Source organism: Chenopodium album, chromosome 23 (assembly GCF_948465745.1).
Source record: "Chenopodium album chromosome 23, dcCheAlbu1.1, whole genome shotgun sequence".
NCBI lineage: Eukaryota > Viridiplantae > Streptophyta > Magnoliopsida > Caryophyllales > Amaranthaceae > Chenopodium > Chenopodium album.
The window spans coordinates 472,910-496,122 of NC_137856.1; the positions used below are offsets into that span (position 1 = coordinate 472,910).

The 23,213-nt window shown below is 33.4% G+C and overlaps 2 protein-coding genes across 2 annotated transcripts; both read left to right on the forward strand.

Moving 5' to 3' along the window:
* Nucleotides 1-1,732: 1,732 nt before the first annotated feature.
* On the forward strand, nt 1,733-4,499 carry LOC145609498 (cation/H(+) antiporter 28-like). Its single transcript, XM_081664967.1, has 4 exons — nt 1,733-1,879; nt 1,987-3,024; nt 3,160-3,747; nt 3,936-4,499. The coding sequence occupies exons 1-4, from the start codon at nt 1,733-1,735 to the stop codon at nt 4,497-4,499; spliced, it is 2,337 nt and encodes a 778-aa protein (XP_081521093.1).
* Nucleotides 4,500-5,640: 1,141 nt separating this feature from the next.
* LOC145608032 (beta-galactosidase 9-like) lies at nt 5,641-17,771 on the forward strand. The gene is made up of 20 exons (XM_081663637.1): nt 5,641-5,859; nt 5,990-6,085; nt 6,183-6,295; nt 6,479-6,545; nt 6,670-6,762; nt 7,048-7,191; nt 7,419-7,507; nt 8,555-8,660; nt 9,453-9,540; nt 9,654-9,775; nt 10,826-11,023; nt 11,735-11,967; nt 12,298-12,413; nt 13,300-13,397; nt 14,067-14,177; nt 14,638-14,748; nt 15,038-15,246; nt 16,538-16,883; nt 17,244-17,386; nt 17,536-17,771. The coding sequence occupies exons 1-19, from the start codon at nt 5,671-5,673 to the stop codon at nt 17,376-17,378; spliced, it is 2,664 nt and encodes an 887-aa protein (XP_081519763.1). The 5' UTR covers nt 5,641-5,670; the 3' UTR covers nt 17,379-17,386; nt 17,536-17,771.
* The last annotated feature ends 5,442 nt before the right edge of the window (nt 17,772-23,213 follow it).

The window sequence follows — 23,213 nt, forward strand, 5'->3', positions numbered from 1 at the left end:
AAAAAGATTCGAACCAGTTATAAACTGAACCAAAAAAGAACCGAACTGTTTCTGACCCGAAACCGTTTCCAACCCGAAACTGTTTGAACCTGGATAAAAACCGTTTACACCGCACCGTTAACAAACCGCAACCCGCCTGCACCGAACCGTTTACTACCCGGACTGTTTACAACCCGAACCGAATTAAAACCGCTTAAGAATAAACCGAAACCGAATCGAACTGATAACTATTTAAACCGAACCAAAACCGACCCGTGAGACAATTAAACCGATTCCAAACCGACCCGATTAACTACCGAACCGATTTCAAACCGAACCGAAACCGAACTGTCAAATCGTTTTGACAGTGCTAATTGTATCTGTGACATTTTCCTCATTTACCTACAAAGTGTGACCGTATGACACATCATATAAGAATTATAAGATGAATTTAGATACAGTATTATTTTTTTTACTTTAAATGCACGAAATTCTCATTTTAGAGTTTGATTTTCATTGGAATAAAACTCTTAACGTGTTAATACGAAATAGTTACAAGAAAAGCACTTGAAGCAAGTAGATAATGAGTTTTTTTTTTTTTTTTTTTTTTTTTTTTTAAATGTTATATATTTAGAAGTCCAACTCAACAAAAAGGGTAAAAATACATTAAATGGATTTTGTGCAATTAACAACATTTTGACATACAAAATCAAGTAATTACAAGTTACACGTGTAAAATTCTCCTATATAAAACTCATAACATAATTAACAAAATATTTGTTGATCTGGGATGATTAATATGCCTAAACAATCTAAGATGATTTACAGCTCGCACTTTTAATGTTTCTCTTTCTTTTCCCCATTTATCTCTCATATTGTATCAAAACCTTTTGAGCGTTCTGCAACAATCTTTTTTTTTTTTTTTTTTCTTTCTTCTCAATTCACCTTTTCAATTATAAAAAACCTGAACCTTTTTATTATTTGGGTATTTGATTTCCTTGTTTTTGGTGATTTTAATTACAATTACTATTATTATTAGCGAAATTACGATGGAATATTTGTCCTCTATGTGCGTTTATGATTCAAAAAAGCCAATCATTTACATTACACATGATTTGCCTATTACATTAATTTGAAAAGTGTTTGGGTAAGTATTATTTCTTTTAGAATTTATTATTGTTTTTTTTGTAATATTCTTTTATAAACATATTACATTCTACCGCTCTTTATCTTATAAATCTATAAAAGAAAACATACACTTCTTTTATTCAGCAACATTGCAGTAATGTGGGTGATTCTTAATTTTTTATTTTATTTTATTTCTATAGGGTAATATAACAAGTACGAAAGTGAGTTAAAGGAGAGAGGTTTGTACACCATAAATCTATGTGACTTTATCAAAAGTGGATATACTTTAATTTTAGTTATTATTTTATATTGTACAATGACATAATAAGGTTGTATGCAAAATGTAAGGTTTTCATGTTGCAATTACATTGTCTAATCCCAAAGAAATTTTACCTCACATTAGTTTTTGATGTTTTACATATTGACTGCACACGTACTAATTGTGTAGTTGAATTTGTAATGCTTAATTTTAATGATGGACTAATTATTGATGTAGAAATATTAAGGAAGCTAGCTAATTCCAAACTCAAGGCATATATAATTCTTTTAGCTGGAAAATGGAAGCAACTATAAGATAAATGGTATACATTTGAGAGACACAAGGAAAGGCTAAGCTAGAAAGAAAATGGCTGACAATAACACAAATTGTAACAATGCGATCTCAAATGCTGCTTCATCCATTACTTGCTTCATCATTTTGCTAGCACTTTGTCATGGATTACATATATCTTTGAAGCCTCTTTCTCAACCTAGAATCATCTCAGAAACTATAGTATGTCTTTATCTATTCCTCTTCTTTCTATTTATTATTTAATTTTGTCTTATATGCATGAGAATTCTAATACTTATAAAATAATTTTACATGCAAAAAAAATGCAGGTGGGTTTAATTTTAGGCAATTTAGATGTTGTGAGGACAAAGCTATTGAGTTTAGAAAGTAACGGATTGCAAAAGATGAGATTCTTAACAGATTTTGGAATGACGCTTTACATGTTTGCTTTGGGGCTTGAGATGGATCCCTCGGTGGTTTTTCGCATACCCAAAAGAGAGGCTATAGTAGCATATACCGGGATGTTGTTTACATTTGTTTTAACGTATAGCTCAACTCCTATCCTAAAATATGCAATAAATTCAAACATTGAATTTAATGTTACTTTTGCAATACTCCTATCAAGTACAGGATCCCCATTATTAACTCGTGTGCTAACAGATCTTAAGATTGGTAAATCCGAAATTGGCAAATTTGCCATTTCTGCAGCCGTTTACTCGGAGTTGATAACAATATTGATTATTTGTGTTGGATATGTCATCTTCCAACCTGAGAGTGAGTTCCAAATGCGCAGAAGAATACTTGAAAGGCCTGATAAACATGATCTTCTACAAGGTCCTAGACTCGTCCCTCTTGCTATCTCATTGTTGTTACAAATCATTATAACCTTAGTGGCAGGACCTCTTATTCTTAGTTGGGTCAATAATGCTAACCCCTATGGAAAGACACTTAAAGGGTCACATTTAGTGCTAACTGTTGCATTTGCAGTATGTCTCGGTTGCATCTCACCGCTTATGGGCTTTAGTCCTGTGCTTAGTGCCTTTATTACTGGGGTGTTTTTACCAAGAGAAGGGAGAATTTCACAATATATTGTTAGCAAAGTCAATTACCTATTAACTTTTGCGTTTTACCCATACTTTTTTGTGTGGGTTGGATCGGAAGCACAATTTGACCGATTTGAAATTCATGCATTAAGCTCTTGGGCAAAGCTGTTTGGTTTTTTTGCTGTCGGAACAATTGGGAAAATCATTGGTGCTCTTCTATCTGGGTTTCTTTTTGGAATTCAATGGCGTGATTCTATAATGCTTGCATCACTTTTGAATGTCAAAGGCCATTTACACATGTATCTGGCTATTGTTGCTATGAAGGTATGTGTTATTTATGTATTAACTTTGACCTTATTATATTGAATAGTTGAAAAAGAATTACATCAACCATGAACTAACCACCACACATAATATACAATAATTCCTTTAATCTTATGTGTTAATGGGTGTTTGCAGAAAGACATTATTACTTATTCTACGTGTATTGGGTTGCTATTAGCAATGCTCCTTAAGATTGTATACATCCCAATGGTTGCACAATACATCATTCAAAGTGATAGAAAACGCTTGTCAAAGCAACCTTTAGCACTACAATGGCATACTTGTACTGAAGAGCTTCGAATCCTATTATGCTTCCATGGACCTGAAAATGTTCCTTGTGCCATTAATTTCATGGAGATTTCCAAGGGGACAGGTGACCCAGGCATATTAGTATATGCTACTGATATGATAGAACTCACGGACCAAATTGCTGACACATTAGTTCTAGGAGAAACAGATGATGTTGAGGTGACAGATTCAAAAGTAATCCAAATCAGAGAGCAAATCACCACTGCACTACAAGAGTATACCGAGAATAACGGAGATGGAATCACCCTTCGGAGAGCCATGGCCTTAGCCACTTACAACACCATGCACCAAGAAATTTGCAACTTAGCTGAGGATTCAATAGTTAGCTTGATAGTACTCCCGTTTCATAATGCTCCTCCAATTGATGAACATACAAATTCCAAACTTGCAGGATTTAGATATGTTAATCGCAAGGTAATTAATGCTTGGTTTTTTTTTTTGTTAATATATTCCATGTTTACAGTGCACTATTTAATTTAAATATCAAGATTTAGGCTATAAATTAAATGTGAATTTGTTTAGGCCGGGGAGACTAAGCTATATATTACAAATAATATTCACCTAAATTGTTGACATTTGACTTATTGTTGAGTATATATTAGGTACTTCGCCATGCCCCATGCTCTATAGCAATCATGGTGGATGGAGGTAACCAAATATTGAAGTCGTCATTAAGTAGCCGCGCTGTTGTTATATTTATTGGAGGCAAAGATGATAGAGAAGCATTAGCCTATGCCGGTCGTATCGCTTACCAGCGTGGAGTGAAGCTGACAGTGATGAGATTTTTAGTAGATAGTGATGTAGAGAATAATAATAATAATACGAGAAAAACACATGAACAAGAAGAAGAGATGGAGGTCGATGATGAATGCTTTGCAAAGTTTTATGAGAAGCATATTGCAGGAGGAAATGTGTCATACCTTGAGAAACATTTGGTGAATTCAGCACAAGCGTACACTACATTACAGTCATTACAAGGTCAATATGGACTTTTCATTGTGGGGCGAGCTGGAGGAGGTCGGGTGAATTCAATGTTGACAATGGGGATGAATGATTGTCCGGAATTAGGGCCTTTAGGAGATATTTTATCTCGACCTAATTTTTCCACTACCGCCTCACTTTTGATTTTTCAACAACACCACCCTAAACTTGAACCTGCATCATAATCAAATTTCCATTATCTGTTGTAAAACTTTTGAGCAATGTACCAAAATCATGTCCAGTTACTTGTTAGTTAACAAATTAAATTGTCCAGGTAACAAGCGAATTTCTATTTGTTCTAATCACCATATTTTACAAACAAAATAAAAAAGTATACCTACTATTTTACTAGAAAACAATCTATGAAAAGAGAGAATAATTCATATACAATCCCATGATAGAAACCATATGTGAAAAAAAATTGACCATTTAAGAAACTAAATTGTAAAATGAATGTAAGGAAATCCAACTCTTTAACAAAAATACTATAATTAAAGGGAGAATAATACTATAATCTCCACCAAAGTATATAGGCTTTGGGGAAAAGAGTTTAAACAAACACGCTCTGTATAGATACTCGTGTCCACCTAACAACACAATGAGCCACGGTATTCCCCGCTCGATTAACATGAAAACAAGAAAAATAATTAAAAGCTTCACTAATTTGCCTAATATCATCAAACAAGAGAAAGATCAGAGTTGCCCAATTATTACTTCCTCCGTTCTTTTTTACTTGACCCGTTTTGACTTTTACACTATTCATCACCCCTCCTTTGACCGTCTTTTGTGAATAATATGCAAGGAAAAACATATTCATGTAAAATCTTTTCGAATTTGTCTCAATAAGTACTATCATAATATGTAAATTTTACAATTTTTACTTTTGGAGAAGTTATTGATCGTTAAAGTTTTGCATTGACAAATGTGATAAAAGAAACAGGTCAAGTAAAAAAGAACAGAGGAAGTATGTAGTTAAATGAGAATTAGTTTTTAATTAGAAGAAATTAAAGGTTAGAAGAAATTAGTGGGACTAGGTTTTTTAAACAAAAAAAATTAACTTCAGGTTTTCTCTTACGATAAAGCTTTAAAGTGATTTTTTTTTTTTTTCCTTCAAAATAGTGCTTTTTAAAGGTTTTTTTTTTTTACAAATTTTCTCTTACCAAATGAGCTAAAGACGATAAACGATGGTAAGAACATACTCGTTTTAAAAAAAATAAATTATGATTGATTTAAAATTTAAAGTCCTCAGATTACGTGTCTAATTACAAGTTAAACCGTCTTTATCCAAATTCATTTCATGCTATTAATACTTACTTAATTTCTATCTCCTATCTTCAGCTGCAAGAAGAAGTTGAAATGAAGAAAGCTCTAATTTCACAACAATGGCGTTTACTCTTCCTGCTTCTATCAATGGCGGAATTCGGCGCCGGAAAGCTCTTCTTCGAGCCATTCAACGTCACTTACGATCACCGATCACTTATCATCGCCGGCCGCCGTCGCATGCTCATCTCCGCCGGCATTCACTACCCTCGCGCCACTCCTCAGGTCCTTCTTCTTCTTCTTCTTCTTCCTCCATTATTCTTCCCTAATTCTGAACTTTGATTATTGTAATCATCCAATTTAATTCAAAATTACATTCAATTTTTGATTTGATTTCGTAATTTATGTTATGTAGATGTGGCCTGATTTGATTGCAAAGGCTAAGGAAGGAGGTGCTGAAGTGATCGAAACATACACATTTTGGAATGGACATGAGCCTGTGAGAGGAGAGGTTAGGGATGATTTATTTCATGTTTAAGTTTCTGAAAATTTTAGTGAAATTTGGTTATGAATTCATGTTTAATTTTGTATGTTGATCATAATTGTAGTATAATTTTGAAGGGAGATTTGATCTCGTCAAGTTTGCGAAGCTAGTCGGGTCGAATGGACTCTATTTCTTCCTTAGGATAGGACCTTATGTGTGTGCAGAGTGGAATTTTGGGTATACTCCTTTTTATTCCTTTTGTTGTTTGATGCTTTCATGTAAATGTGTTTGCTGTTTTATGATTTTAAGCTATATGTTATTTATTATGTGATTCCTAGTGAGTGAAAAATATTATTGATGTTATTTGTAACTTCACTACTAATTATTTGCTTTATGGCTAATTGGTTTGTTGTTTAACAGTGGCTTTCCTGTGTGGCTGCGAGATGTTCCTGGTATTGAATTTCGAACAGATAATGCACCTTTTAAGGTAAGGGTTAATGTGTTATCTAGTCTCTCTCACCTCTCATAGGAAAATGGGGTAGATATGCTCATTGATAATCATTTGCTGCATTTCAGATTTCCTGAATAATTTTGATTGCATGTTTCTTCAGGAGGAGATGCAACGGTTTGTTACAAAGATTGTAAACTTAATGCGGGAGGAGAGTCTGTTCTCTTGGCAAGGAGGGCCACTAATACTATTGCAGGTTGAGTGATTTTAAGTTGCATGTTGAAGTAGGATACCAGTTTCCTTATCTATGTTTACATGCTTCTGCACAAAGACACCCCCCCAAACAACAACAAAGCCATAGTCCCAAAATGATTTGGGGTCGGCTAACATGAGTTAATAGACCTGGGTCATGCTATATATGGTTGGGTGATAAAAATTATACATTTTATGTTGGAGTTTATTTTTAATTGATTGATCTCTCTCTCAACCCTTTTATTGCAGTGACTTTTAAAAGTTTATTTCTTGATTGTCGTTCTGTCAGATTGAGAATGAATATGGAGATGTTGAAAGCTCATATGGTAAAAAAGGACGAGACTATATCAACTGGGCTGCTAACATGGCTGTTGGTCTTGGTGCTGGTGTCCCATGGGTAATGTGCAAACAAACTGATGCACCTGAATTCATTGTAAGTTCATTATCACCATATAGTGCATGCATCCCTCCTTTTTATTTTTTCTGAGATTTGTGTGTGTACATTACTGCTATTGTTTGTCTGTACTTTTAAGTTTAATCAAATATTTGCAAGCATTAAGTGAATTTATGATTCTGTTTGGTTATTTTGCCTATAAAGTATGTGCTGTGCAATCCTGCTTCAACACTAATCATGAGATTTTGTGTTCAACCAAAATCCAGATTAATACCTGCAATGGCTACTATTGTGATGGCTTTAAGCCAAATTCCAACAAGAAGCCTGTTTTTTGGACTGAGGACTGGGATGGATGGTATGTCCTTGGCTGTGTGACTTTTAGTTCATTTTTCATTAGCAAGTTTAGCAACTGTGTGAATTTATTACATTATTGAGAAGTGACTGAATATTGATTGATGAATAAGATTTTATGCGCTGACATCATGAGCTATGATTTACAAGGTAGCTAAGTAAGTAAAACAATCTGAGCTTGTTTTAGATGAAAGTTGGCGTATATAATATTGCGTTTTGTTGATAAGTGGAATATAAAACCTAGTCAGAGATTTGTTCACAATGGTTGCCTTTATGTTCCTATTTGTTTTTCCTCCTTTCCAATTTGCTGACTGTATGCACCAGTTTTGAGACATACCGGATAAGAATCCTGAGCAAAACCATCTTGTCCCAACCCCCGTTATAAAAATGGGCCAAAACTAGAGGTACCCATCCTTCACACCCCCCTTCCCACAATATCTTTCCTCTTACTGTGGTCCACTGCCATTGACCCCTGCCTTCCCTCTCTTTCCCTTTCACCTTGCATTATTCATGGGGGTGATGACCAACGATAACCAACGAACTTTCACCAGATAATCAATAGTTGTAGGGGAGATAAGTTATGTGAGAAATAGCCTTATTTTTTTAAAAGGCGCTTCTGTTTTCTGTGACTTACCATTGGATAAAGTCACTTTCCTGGTGTCTTTATTAGCTGAAGCGCCTAGGGCTTTGCAAAATTGTTCAACAGAGACGGGATACAATCATTGGAACTGGGCAAACATGTGTTTGATTTGATTTTTGTAGAATCCTTGTGAGGACAACTTGTCCTCCATCTTTATAAATATATTTTCTATACTTCTATTTTGATAAAATATTTTGTCGTTAAATAAAGAAAGTAAAGAAAATAGGTTCTGTGCCTTCAACTTGCCATCTGGTCAGCTAATGATCCTAATTCCTCCTGGTTTGTCAGTATGTCTCTATATAAAATTTGTTGAAACCTTGAAGGGAAAAAGTAGTGGGATAATTTTTACTGCTATATCTGATGATTTCCTGTGTGCTTGTATTTATATATCCTCATTTAATTTGTTTGTAGGTACACTAAGTGGGGTGGAAGTGTACCTCATAGGCCCGTTCAAGACCTGGCATTTGCAGTTGCTCGCTTTTTCCAACGAGGTGGTAGCTTACAAAATTATTACATGGTAATATAGCTAAGTTGGGTTGCTTATGCAGTAGTGTAATTGTGGGTAGACTTCTAAGCTTCTAAGCTCAGCTTTCCACCAACTTTTAACGAGTACACTTTACACAAGAATAACATTGTCAATTAAATTTCTGGTTTTGTATTGTGAGAAATCAATTTTTGAGGGCAGGCTACAAAATGATGTTGGTAAATTTTCATTTTTGGTCCAAACTCTCTGAAACTGACAGATGCCATGCCATGCAAGCTGTAATTCTGTAGAGTTCTGGGATATCTTTTAGTTTTGAAAAGCTTTTTGTCCGTCAAATAGATTTTCTTAAAAGTACCCTGTTGTAGAAGATATCTGGGTCTGTGAAATGTTCTATTCTTGACCATAACGACACCTTAAGTCAACTGTTTATTTATTTATTTTTATTTTTTAATGCTGTGCTATAGTGGAGGTCGGTGACCACCAATGAATAATACTTAGGCCTTGTTCTTTTTACCTTTTAAAAGAGTTTCTGGAAGAATAAAGGTCTATTGAATTGTGATAAGAAAAAATCAGTTCAAATTAGTTGACATAAAGGCTAATAAGTTCAAATAAAAGGTATTCAAGTGAAAAGAATGAAGCCTTATATTCTTATTATAAAATGAAAGTATATAGTTTAGAACCCTTGGGTAATGTTTACTCTAAATTGTATGAGCCTATCAATATCAGGGTGAATTATCACCAAATTTTCTTGAAAATAATCATATTCTGCGGAATGAGCTTGAAATAAGGTATTTACGTCCTGTATTTTGTGCTTTCTATTTTCAGTATTTTGGCGGAACAAATTTTGGGAGGTCAGCTGGAGGTCCATTTTATATCACAAGTTATGATTATGATGCTCCCATAGACGAATATGGCAAGTAAAAACTGTGTCTTTTGACTTGGATGTGTTTTATATGGATATGCATATCAGATTATCTTCACAGGTCTATTTGAGGCCATTTGAAAATGTCAAGCTTGTGCATATAGGTCTTTTAAGCCAGCCAAAGTGGGGTCATTTGAAGGATTTGCATGCTGCAATCAAGCTTTGTGAACCTGCTCTAGTTGCAGTTGATTCTCCTCAATATGTCAAGCTGGGGCATATGCAGGAGGTACATTCTGGAGTTTGTCTATTTCATTTTGTCAAAATTATTGTAATTCTGCAATTTGTGCATGAAGGAGATTTGTGCATCAAGGGTCAATTTCTAACAGTTTCTCCTTATTTCCGGGGTAAAGGCAAGGCTGCATAGTTACCATTCTCATTAGCCAGCCATGGGAAAGAGCCTCTTAAAAAGCATTTTGATGAAGTTAATTTATACTACCTCTGTTTTATATTATTTGCAACAAATGAGTTTACACGGACTCCGAGGTATAATTTGTTTGTTTGTGTTAAATGGAGAGAGAAAGATAGAGATGCATGGGATGGGGAAAGAGATACAGAGAAATGATAACTTAAAAAGGAACGAAAACATTTGTTGCAAATAACATGAAACATCCATTTTTGGCAAATGTTGCAAATAATATGAAATGGAGGTAGTCTAAGAAAATCAGCAACAATTACAATATAATAGTGGACAAGTTGTCCTCGGAGCAACAGGATACCACTTTGAAGTTGTATGTATCAAGGATCTGTGGCAAACTATACAAACCATTCTGTGTACTATAAGAACTGTCTGCATATATCTCAATCAAACCTCAAAAATTATGTTCTATCCTGGAATCTAGTAGGTTTTAAGTTCACATATTTCTGGCGTTGGGTATGATTTTAAAAGATTCCTAAAATCTACATAAATGGAATTTGGAGGGCCAACTTCCAAACTTCTGAGGTAGGGGGTTTCCATATCCAAGGGTAGGGCCTGGGGCCTTGGTAGCTGGGTTGCCAAGTTTACTTTCCATCTATTCGATTTGAAAGTTTGGAGTAGCTGCGAGAATGCACCCTGTTAATTGCATGTGCGAGGCTTTTAAAAGGTTTCTTCTTTCAAGAGAATCCTCATTGAGGCACTATGTTTAAATTCTAATTAATAAATGGAAGGATTGAACAACTGTTGTTATTGTCTGGGTCTAACAAATAGAAACAATGTGGATCTTATTATTTGTGACATTTACAATGCTTACAACTTATTATTTAACTTAGAGTGCAATTCTACATTTTCACTGGCCAGGCTCATGTTTATCACAAAAGAGGTAATAGAAGAAGGGCAAGTGAGTCTGGAGATGAAGATAAGTGCTCAGCATTTTTGGCTAATATTGATCAACATAATGTGGCTTCGGTGCATTTCCAGGGTCACATGTACACTCTACCTCCTTGGTCTGTCAGTATATTACCAGACTGTTGTAATGTGGCTTACAACACTGCCAAGGTTGTGGCTCTCTATCTTTTCTTAGGCAATTATCTTATCTTTTATCTGATCTGGCAGCCTGCATTAATCAATTCTACTGCCTTCACAGTTGTACATATGTTACCAATTGCTGATTTGTGCTATTTAGGTTTTTCGACTGCCACTTTTCTTTTTATTTTATTTATTTTTATTTTGAGGGGCATTGGACTTCCACTTAATTTTTGATCGTTATTTTACATTGCATTCATAATTCACTCTTTTTCCGGTTGTTACAAGCTTTTTGGTACTCCTTTCCATTTTTCAATTAGGTTCAAGTCATGTAAAATGGAAAAAAGTTCTAAAAGAATGGGGGATAGATGCATAGACACTTAAGACAATTGAACCTATAGAACACCAGCATATGATGTTTGTTGCAATAATCAATTTTTTAATCATTATTCACAAACCAGAGGTAATCAACTGTCGATGATGCTGATAATCTTTGGTATATGAACATGTTTTTTCATTTTCCTTCCAAAGCTACCCAATTTTGGAATGATTTGGCTCTTCAAGAGAGAAGGAACATAGATATCCTTCACTAGTACAACCTAATTATTATCCAAGTAACGGAAAATGTTTTTTTTTTTCACTCTCCTGAACTTACCCTTCACTCCAAATACCCTAACCAAACAAACTGTGATGTGGCAATATAGCGCATTCCTAGCACATTTAATTAGTTTTTTTCTTTTTTAGATTGGGGCCCAGACATCATTAAAAGAGCTAGAGCCTAATGCACCTCCATTTTCAAACACACAAGTTGTACAAAATTTATTGCATCAGGGTGGGGCATCCTATATTTCAGAGAACTGGGAGACAGTAAACGAACCTGTTGGAGTATGGAGTGACAACAATTTCACTACAAAAGGCATCTTGGATCACTTAAATGTTACCAAGGACTCCTCTGATTATCTTTGGTACTTTACCAGGTGCAGCTTCATGATCTCTCTGCTGGCTTGAGTATTGTAGTTTCAAAGCAATTGTAGGGAACTTATAGAACCCACAATAAGTATCCTTGATTGCTAGTTAACTTCATGCATTAACAATGTTTACACATTGCCTCATTTAAACGTTTCATCATATTGGTTTTTACTTTCTTCAAATTCTAGACTTCATTTTCATATTCAAGGTGACATCTCTATTTAGGACTAGGTTTGCTTTAGAATACGTTTCATTTTAAGATTGAATGTTTCTTATTTTAGTGAAAATGGTTATTTGAACACTCTTCTTATACTTATGTCCATGTAACTGCATTACAGAGTATATTTTTCGGGAGAAGATGTATCATTTTGGAAGAAAAATGGAGTCCATCCAGCTCTTACAATTGATAGCATGCGTGATGTAGTACACATATATATAAATGGCCGACTAGCTGGTATTCTCTCGTTATCCTTATCTTTAACCTTATCGTATTTCTGCATGAGCATCATTTTCGGACAAAAAGAAAATGTACATTATTGAAGCAAGAGTTGCTTAAGATAGGCCTCCCAATAATCTTTGCTTGAAGCGAACTAAGTGAGGCCTGGAAAACAACTCAATTTCTCATAGCCAACATGTATAAACATTAATATGATATTCAAAGTAACAATTGGTGGGTCCATGTGTCTTTTGTTCTATAAGGTTATACCATTAGAATCTTTTAGAAAAATGTCACTTTTCTTACAAAAGTACAAAACTAAACTTACTCTCCAATTTCATTTCTTACTAAATTTATGAATGGTTTGCCTCTTCTCAATTGAGATAGCCCTAAGTTCCTTTCGCATTCTTGACATTCTTTGCAACATAAGAAACATGGAAGTGATGGAGCTGTGTGCTTTGCTGCTATTCCAAGATTATTCAAAACCTTTCAAATATATAACAGTTGAATTATCAAATTTGGTTCATGTAGCCGACCCCACTTATGGGATTAAGGCTTTGATTGATTGATTGATGTGATCCCAAGTCATTTTCCATGTGAAGGGTCAAGGGTGATATGTGGCAAAGTCTGTTGTGACACTGCCTTTTATTCTAACAGAGTGATAGTATAGATATAGATATCAAGTTAATTGGGATGAGATTTTCTGCAAGCTTCCTGCTTTGTGCATCACTTTTATTTGTTGAATCTTAACTTGAATTTCTCTAGTCCCCGAAATTGTGAAGGCTCTACTGTAATATAATAGGACATGTCGAATGGGTCAGTTAGAAGTGCATGAGAGCTCCTTTCTTGATAGTCCGTGTATATTACATTACCTTGGCACATTCTTAAATATCTGGAACTGTAGGTAGTGGAGTTGGACATTGGGTACAAGTTGTACAGCCTGTTGAATTTCTGGAAGGATACAATGATGTGGCATTGTTGTCTCTGACAGTGGGGCTGCAGGTATGCTGTGTGTGTGTGTGTGTGTTTGGTTTTATTTATGTTTTCTCTTGAATTCTATTATATGGATGCATTTTTTGTCTTCAAATTAAAGGGCGTGTGCTCTTTTAATTAAAATTTCCCCCTTGAATTATATGGATTTACTTTTGTCTTCAAAAAGAAGGGTATTACATCACCAATCACAGAGAATGTGTCAATCTTTCTATTCTGTTTGTTGTGAAATTCCCATTACATAGAGCTTCTTACTCACCCAAACAATTTCTTATTTATTTTTCAGTTATCTTAGGTAGCTTCTTAATTTTATATCATTTAGTTCTTTTTTTTCTACATTATATATGTTCTTTAAATCTATTAACTATTACTAAAACAAAACATTGCTGACATCATCCACCCTTAAATTATCCTACGTGTCATTCTAACATTAAAAATTTTCCCTCCATTTTTTATGTGTGATGTCATCATTTATTTTATTTTTTTTAATCTACTCCATACATTTTTCTAACAAAAAAAAATTACCACTTTTTTATATACAAATGATAAAACTTTATTTTACGCATAATAATAAAAATTAATTAAAGCGTGCAATGCACGAGTCTAACCTAGTTTTCACCTAATGTAGTAAATTGTCAGATGCCAGTTGCTAACCTATTTCATGCTGCTTTCTTGTTTCAGAATTATGGTGCTTTCTTGGAGAAAGATGGAGGTGGTTTTAGAGGTCAGATCAAGCTTACAGGACTGAAAGAGGGGGACATTGATCTATCAAACTTATCCTGGACCTACCAGGCACATTCTCCATCTTTCTATTTGATGTATATTTAGGTTGTCTGTGTTTATCCTTTTTTTTTTTTTTTTTTTTTTTTTCTGTGTTGAGATCCAGTTATAACTGCACGATGCAGTTGACATGGCTTAATGCAAGCCAAATTTGATCTCCTGCTATGTTTATGGTACAACAAACTAGATAAATTTCTTGGTGGAATCTGTCTGGAAGTTTAGCTGTTCCCGAAACACGGTCATGATATAATGTCTCTTGTTTACTGTTGTTATGCTTTTTCAGCAATAAGCATGAGATCAAAAGCAAGATGAGTTGGGGGGAAGGGGGGGGGGGGGGAGAGAACTTTTCTTAGTTGTACCATCAATTATTGTCTTCTGGATTTTAAAATACTGGTATTGCAGGACATTCTCTCTTTTTTAATGCTTTCTTGTCACTAAAATAATTTTAGAATCTCGTCTTCTCTCTTTCCAGGTTGGTCTAAAAGGTGAAATGCAAAAATTATACACATTAGATGGACATGAGAAGGCAGCTTGGGTGGATTTGACAACTGATGGAATCAAAGACCCCTTAAGATGGTACAAGGTACTCACATGTAATTACATAAAAAACCTCAGAGAGTTTATATTTGAATTTTTTTATTATCAAATTGGATTGGAACTCTAGTGGATCTTAGGTTTTATTATGCACAACAGCGCAATACCCTAATTTTTATAATAGTTTATGTAGTATTTTTGGCCAAGTGTCAACTCTGTCAAGGCTCAATTTGGATTCATGTGGATTCTAATCTCATTTATGGTAGAAGATAATTTCTGTCAATGCTTTATACAGTATATATTATTAATGCTAAATCATTATATTTAATCTGTGGCAGACCTATTTTGATTCATCATATGGGTTGGATCCAGTTGCACTTGATTTCACAAGTATGGGTAAAGGCCAGGCTTGGGTTAATGGACATCATATAGGAAGATTTTGGACTTTGCCTTCATCACAAGATGGATGTCAAAGGTCTTGTGATTATCGTGGAGAATATGATTCAAGCAAGTGTGCGACCAACTGTGGGAAGCCTACTCAAGTGAGGTATGCATCATGTACTTTGATACGTGGAACTTAATGAGGAGATTACTATAATTCTTACAGATTCCACAATTGGTGCTAATTCATTTCCTGTTGAGGTGCAAGTTAATTTTGGGATACTTACCTTTACATTAATGTAGGCATTTGACTCTTATTGCAATATACATTATATTATTATATACATGCTCGTTTATGCTCCTGAAAATTTTATTCTTCTAGGTTGGGAAATTTATTCCATTTTTTCCAAGTTTTTAGTTTTGGAGGGAAAAGGTTCTGACCTAATGTAATTGATATTGCAAAAGGAGCTCAAGAAAGATTGGCTTTCTTAGTTGTGAATCTCTAGGAAAAAAAAAAATAGCGCTTATATCATCACTGCTTGCAGTGCCATTTGCCATCTTGTTTAGTAATTTGCACATAGTATCGAAGAATAAGTAATCAATGACATTGTTTGGGATGTTCACTAGGTTTGTCTAGCTAATTATTCAAGTAGCCTCAATGTCTTTAGTTGAATATGGGCTCACTGATCCTCGACTTTTCAAGGCAAAGTTTGAGCCTCATGAAAAAATAATAATAAACAAAAACAAAAATCTACTTTGGTTTACAAGTTTATTCATCAGGTTAAGTTCTCTATAAAGAAAACCAACCACATTTCATTTCAATGTCTTTCCCTTGTTTCCACTTCTGACTAGCAGATTCTCTACCCCCACCCTTCTGGGAGAAGTTACATCTTTACCTGTGTTAGGAGATTGAATCAATATGTTTGATTAAATTTTCTGTGAAGGCTCAATGGCACTAACAATCTCGTAAAATTACTCTTGAATGATTTTGCCAACTTTAGTGGACAGAAGGTGTGGGCATGTGGCTTTGTAAACTTTTCGCAAATTATATGGGCTGAAGTGGAAACTATATATAAATATGTGGTAGGATACTTCTCAATACTAGAGGTTACAGCTTTCCCTTCCTATTTTCCCCTTGGTAAGACTGACCAATCCTTCTTATGTGGTTTATCTTCCAAAGGACCTTCTGTTCTAAAGTGTAATTTAAGGGTGTAAATGGGAGAGCTTGAAGCTTAAATGGACTTAGTTTGCTCATCTGAAATTGTCTATCCCCATATACGGGATTAAGGCTGTGATTGTTGTTGCTGTTGTATCTAAAATTGCCTATGCAAAGTTTGTGTTAATGCTTGCATACCAAGTTATACGAATATTTTCACTTGAATGACTTTTTACTCTATATTCTGTTTTAAAGTGATGAAGAATTTGAAGGACCTAATCTTGTGTGTAATCAATTTCAGATACCATGTACCGCGTTCATGGCTGCAGGAATCTAATAACTTACTAGTTGTGTTTGAAGAGACTGGAGGAAACCCATTCGAGATCTCATTAACTTCACATTTTACACAAATCATTTGTGCTAGTATATCAGAATCCCACTATCCGCCACTTTCGAGATGGTTGACTCATGGTTCTGTAGGCGGACAGATCTTGATCAATGACACAACACCTGAAATGCATCTACATTGTGAAGGAGAACATGTAATCTCTATAGTGTTTTCCAGCTACGGGACCCCAAAAGGTAGCTGTCAAAAGTTTACAAGAGGCAGTTGCCATGCACCAAGGTCTTCCGATGTGGTTTCTGGGGTAAGTGGACAAACCATACACATAGCTCTGTGAATTTGAGCTTAAAAGATATCTTTTAAACTGGATCCTTGTATCGTGTCTGAAGTTTTCAGGAACTAGCATGAGTAGCATTCAGCCAATTAATTGATATAATCAAATTAAGCGTGATATACACCCAAAGTGCCCCTCCCACCTGATTGTCACTTATTTCCATCAATGATTTTGGCTTTCAATGCAGATTATATAATAGTCTACCTAGTGTTGTGAATACATCTTAGAAATTAAACCCGCAAAGTTTCAAAATTTTAGATTGGTTTTACAGACTAATTTATACTAAGACTAGTGCTAATGGTTTTATTGCCCATATCATTTTGTCAACAGCTTTGCCAAGGAAGACAGAGTTGCTCCATAAGAGTTTCAAATTCTGAATTTGGTGATCCATGCAGAGGGGTTGCTAAAACCCTTGCCGTTGAGGCGAAATGCATATCACAGGATACAGGGTCATCATCCATCTAGCCATCTAGGTATTGTACTGTTTTTTTTTTTTTTTTTTTTTTTTTTTTTTTTTTTTGCCAAATGAACACAGAAGATTCTGGTACTTTAAATTTTGTATGATATTATTGCACTACTGTTTAATTAATGACGAGAATGCTCTATTTAAATGTCTTTCCAGGTGCGATTCAATTCTATGTTGTAGATTTCGCTCCATATCTGCTCACACAGCTCCAGTTGGTTTTCGTAATTTAGTTGTTTTATCTCGAGAATAATTGATTTTGCATATGGGTCCTGTAAATGAAAAGGTTGGAAATCTGCTGCAATTGCGTGGGACTTCATGTACATTTTTTACATCATGTACATAGTGTACAAGTATATGTATATTTCACATAATAAAAATAATACTTTTATTGACAGGAAGTTTTATATCTATCTCTCACCTGTACACATTCGAATAAACAGTGGTACACTGATTCCACCAGCCTCTTGCAAGCAACTTGGGTAGATATCATCATCAATTATATATTCATATGGCATCTTTTATGAATAACAAAAAAAAAAAAAAAAAAAATCATTCATTTCATAAATATAATATTCTTTACTAAAACAAAAGCAAAAGCCACTATAGTTTATACTACTCTTCTATCAATAATTTAGGTAATAATAACTTTCAATTAGACAAGTTTATGTCCCAAAAAATTTTCATTAAAATCTATTAACTCAAAGAGCAGTTTTTAGAAATCTTCAGGATCATCATTATTATTTGTAGTCTTTCTCCATTGTTGTTACAACATCTCCGCCAAGAGGCATTTCTTCATCCTTCCCTCCGCCATCGTCGTGAGGATCATTATCCGGTGTTAATTCAACTCTTCCAATGTTGTTCTTTACAATTATATAGTAAATGCAATTTTTCTAAACTCCCTCTGAGGCTATCTTCTTTCCTTTTGTTGCTGACATTTTCCTTTTACTTTTACTAATTTCTTGTAAACGTAACAAAAGACTATATTGTCCTGAAAAATATATACATAAAAATATTAGTACAACTTATCATCCCAATAGGGGTATCATCATATATATGAAATAGTTATTGAAATTAATTAGAGACCCTTTTTTTATTTATGTATCATAATTCTACGTGTTTTTTTTTAAAGAAAGTGTTAAATTTTATTCGACAGCTTAAAACCCTACGTGCAGTGTGACTATTAATATGAATTACAATTTTACATATTTTATTTTACAACTTAAAACCCTACGCGTGACTATTAATATGAATTCATAAACACAAAAAAACGAGCTTCTGTAAATTAATTTTCAATCATATTCCGTATTAAACTCCTAATTATCATAAAATAAATTAATATTAAAAAACAATTCATAATATATATGCGCACATGCATGATAAGAAATAATATGATGATCAAGATTGAAGAAGAGTATCAGATGAACTTACATTAAAATCAATTTGGTTTATCTTGATATTATTCTCGGCAATTACGTTGTTAATTAAGATACTCCTTGTCCTCAAGATATTCATGCATGATCCACGAAATACTTCATATTTAATTTAAATGAACTTTCTTTCGAATTTATGAATTTAAACAAATTTTTTGTTCCAACTTTAATATTTTTACCATTTATTTCTAATCTACAATCAACTGGTCTACTCTTACATAACCAGGTTCCTAATCTTGCAACTTCTCTATTCATTTTCTTGTTTGATTCTTTACCCTAATGAACTAAGCTGGTGAGAAATTAAACTCGGTTTTTCCGGAATCTTTGAATATCTCTTCGGGTGAGTTACTCACATACATAAAGATCTTCACCTACCAAATTATCTCTAAAAGAAGATAATGCATTATTCATAGGTAGTTATATATTTACGCTCTTTGCCCTATTTATATTACTTGGTTTGCAAGGAAGTATAATCATTGGTTTAAGACCAAGATTGAAATATAATCCATAATGAGATTGAGATATAATCAATTTTTGTAGACATAATATTAGAAGTATTTCGTAGGAGATATTATATACATATAATTCTAGTGGGGATAAACAATTCAAATGTATATAATATGATCGATCTTGAAGAAATTCATACGTACATACATAACTTCTAGGAACAATAATAACGAACAAAATAATATTGCTAAGTTTTCACCTATAGTAGTGAATCTAGTAATGTATCATTAACTTCTAAGAAAAGTACTCCACCAATCATCAGGAATGTTCGTTGTTGAATTTGGAAACAGTTGATGAGTATCATCTTGACTACCGCGGCAATTGTTCTTAATTAATTCCTCAAATGAAACTCCATCATCTTCATTTGTAGTTTGTTTATCCAGTGGCGCTTGAAGGTTAGATTCCCAATCAAAATCTAGAGGATCATCATCATATTTGATGCTCATTAATATAGTTTCTAAATCTTCATCATTGCCGCCTTTGTTGTCGTATCCATTGTTAACACATTCACTATTCTTTGACGACTCCACACTGCATCTACCTTCATTTATGTTGTTGTTGTTGTTGTTGTTGTTGTTGTTGTTGTTGCTGCTGCTGTTGTTGTTGTCGTATCCATTGTTAAGACATTCATCATTCTTGATTATTATTGAGGACTCCACACTGCATGTACCTTCATTTATGTTGTTGTTGTTGTCGTTGTTGTTGTTGTTGTTGTCGTTGTTGTTGTTGTTGTTGTTGTTGTTGCTGCTGCTGTTGTTGTTGTTGTCGTATCCATTGTTAAGACATTCATTATTCTTGATTATTATTGAGGACTCCACACTGCATGTACCTTCATTTATGTTGTTGTTGCTGTCGTCGTATCCATTGTTAAGACATTCATTATTCTTGATTATTGTTGACGACTCCACACTGCATGTACCTTCATTTATGTTGTTGTTGTTGTTGTTGTCCATATTTTGTGTAGTAGGGTTTTTTTCCAATATTTTTGTACTTTCAAGATTTTTATTTTCATTGCAAATTCTCTTCCTTGGCTCTTCGCAATTGAAGCTTTCTTTCCTTTTCTTGTCCATCTCAATTGCAATTTTTTTCTCCACTTTCTTGTGAACGTGGCAAAATACAATATTATCAACAACCTATCATTAAAAAAAAAAAAAAAAGAGATTAGTACGTCAGTATTTGTAAATCAATATTATTACGAGTTAAAAATAAATCAAATAATAATCACATATATAGAGTCATTAAGAATTAATGCTTAACTAAGATAGATCTTTAATTTTCGTAATTACAAAAAAAAAAAAAAAAAAAAAAAAAAAAAGAAAGAAAGAAAGAAAAACATTAAATATTATCTATTCATATTTCTCCTCAACTAATATTTTAGTTAGTTTAGTAAAATAACAAGATCACATCACTGATAACGTAAATTAAATTAAAAAAGTGAAATCACAAGTTCACTTCATTAATAAAATAATATTTCAAGATCTTTTTCTACGAAAAAAAAAATAATAATTAATTTGGTTATACATGTTTATACGAGTATGCATGATCATCAAATAATATAACTATTTCGTTTGTAAAAGATAGATACTAGTGCCGTCAAATAATAAGAAAAAAAAAACAGATACCAAATAATAATATGGAGGTATAAAAGAAAACTTACATTAGGGTTGATATTATTGTTGTTGTATGTCTTAACGTAGTAATCTTTATCCATCTTGTACTCATGCAAGATCCAAGAAACACCAAGACATTGATTTTTATTGAAGTTCCTGAACTTAAATGACTTCTTTATACCAACTTTAACCATCTCGCCTTTTACAACCATTTTACACTCTTCATATCTATCTCCGTCCCAAGTTCCTCCACCGGCCACACGTTTATTTCTTTTATTCGACTCATTATGCTTCTTTAAAGTCGTAAAGAAGTAGAATTCGGTTTCATCACAACTAGTACTCGATTGATGCTCAAATAGTTGTTGCGGTGACATCTCACCGTAAAGATCAATATCCTTAACGATAGTGTCGTATGGACGAGGTAATACCGGTTGCCCTACGATGAGTCTTTTAGGAAGGAAGTACGAGAATATATCGCTAATGGAAGGTTGAAAGATGAAGCCCACCATTAAACGATTTGATGAACAAAGACTAGTATTATTAAGGTTTCTAAGAGCCATAATCAATAAGTTTTTCTTGACGAAGCTAATGAGGGATTTTTTTTGACGAAGCTAATTAATAAGGTATTATTACTTAGTAGCTAAATGTAGGTGACTAATGATGAATTGAGATGTAAGAATTATTTTCAATCTATATATAGACCAAAGGGGTTAATGACGGTGCAGTGTTATAATATCTCAAAATATTTCTTTTATTTCAACCCTTTTAACTTTATCTTTTCAACAATTTTACAATAAGTAGATAAGATAAATAATACTCGTTTACAAAAATAAATAAATAAAAAAAATCATAGAAAACGTATGTGAAAAATCTATATAGATTTACTCGTATACAAAGTTTACAAAATTAAATAAAAATATAATAGAAAATGTGAAAAATATATATAAACAACTATCTTAATATGATAAGGTTTGTTGTTAGTACACACGCTGTACAAAAAATCGGGTAGGTGTATATATCCATTGTAAAGTACCCTTCAATAACCATAAGTTACTATAATTAAAGTTATCTAAGATTAATTGATAAAATTACACTCTTTATATGAGTAAAATTATTTAATTTTGGGGTTACTTTAGATGATGACTTAATATGATTTAATGAAAATATGCAATGTGATAAGTTTTATAACTACTTTATTCACTAAAATGTACTTATGTTATGCTGTTTTTGGCTATCATTTATAAATCTTTAATTATTAAGGAGTAGGTTGTTTCTAATCTAGTCTTAAGTAGTAAGAGTTCTAACACAAATCTTTGCAAGAAAAATTGTGAGTGTTTTTTCGACGCGACCAGGTTATATTGCTCTCTGTATACACTGCTATACTATACATTTGGATGATTAAATCTATATGAACTCAATTTATTCTGCTTGATAATAATTATTTTTGCTTGATAATAATCAAGCGTTATATTTTGTTTTCTTTATATAAATAAGGAAAATTTGAAAAATACCACCATCTATTGTTGTTATTTTGTACATTACCACCGTTTCAAAAAAAAAAAAAATTTGTACATTACCATCCCTTTTTTTTTTTTTTATTATTGTATTTACCACCTAGTTTTATATATTACTATAGATATATATATATTTTTTTTTTAAAAAAAAACCCCTAAAAAACTACCACCACTCTCCCTAGATGACGTCATGATCTTTTTTCCCTCACTCTTCTCTCGATTTTCCCCCTGTTCTCTCTATCTTCTTTAACACCCATTATTGTACTTTTATCCTCCCAAATTGAATGTGAAACTCTACATCCAAGTGATCCAACACTTCTCTTTTTGTCTCTCTTTTCTTTCTAAAAATAGGGTTTATGCAGTACAATCTAAGTAAAAGCGCAATGGGGGGACCAATTGCCCAACCAAATCAGCTACATTGGAAAAGGGGGGCCTAGAATTAGATGCTGCGATACCAAATCCTTGCAAAAAAAAAACTAACCAAATTGAAACCGTAATTACCAATTAATTGAAAAAAGAAACAAATAATTCATCCAATTAATCAATATGTAAACCCTAATTTCAATTGACAAACCCCCAAATTGATTTCACTCAACCCTAACTACACATGATTTTGCCCTCAATTTGGAATGGTCAATTCAGTGAAAGCTGTAATTGCAAATTGCTAACCCTAAATTGCAACAACAGAAATAAAATTTGAAGAGAGGAAAAAATAAGGGAAAAATTGGGAGAAGATAGAAGGAAAGAGAGGGAATTGAAAAGGAGGTGGTTAT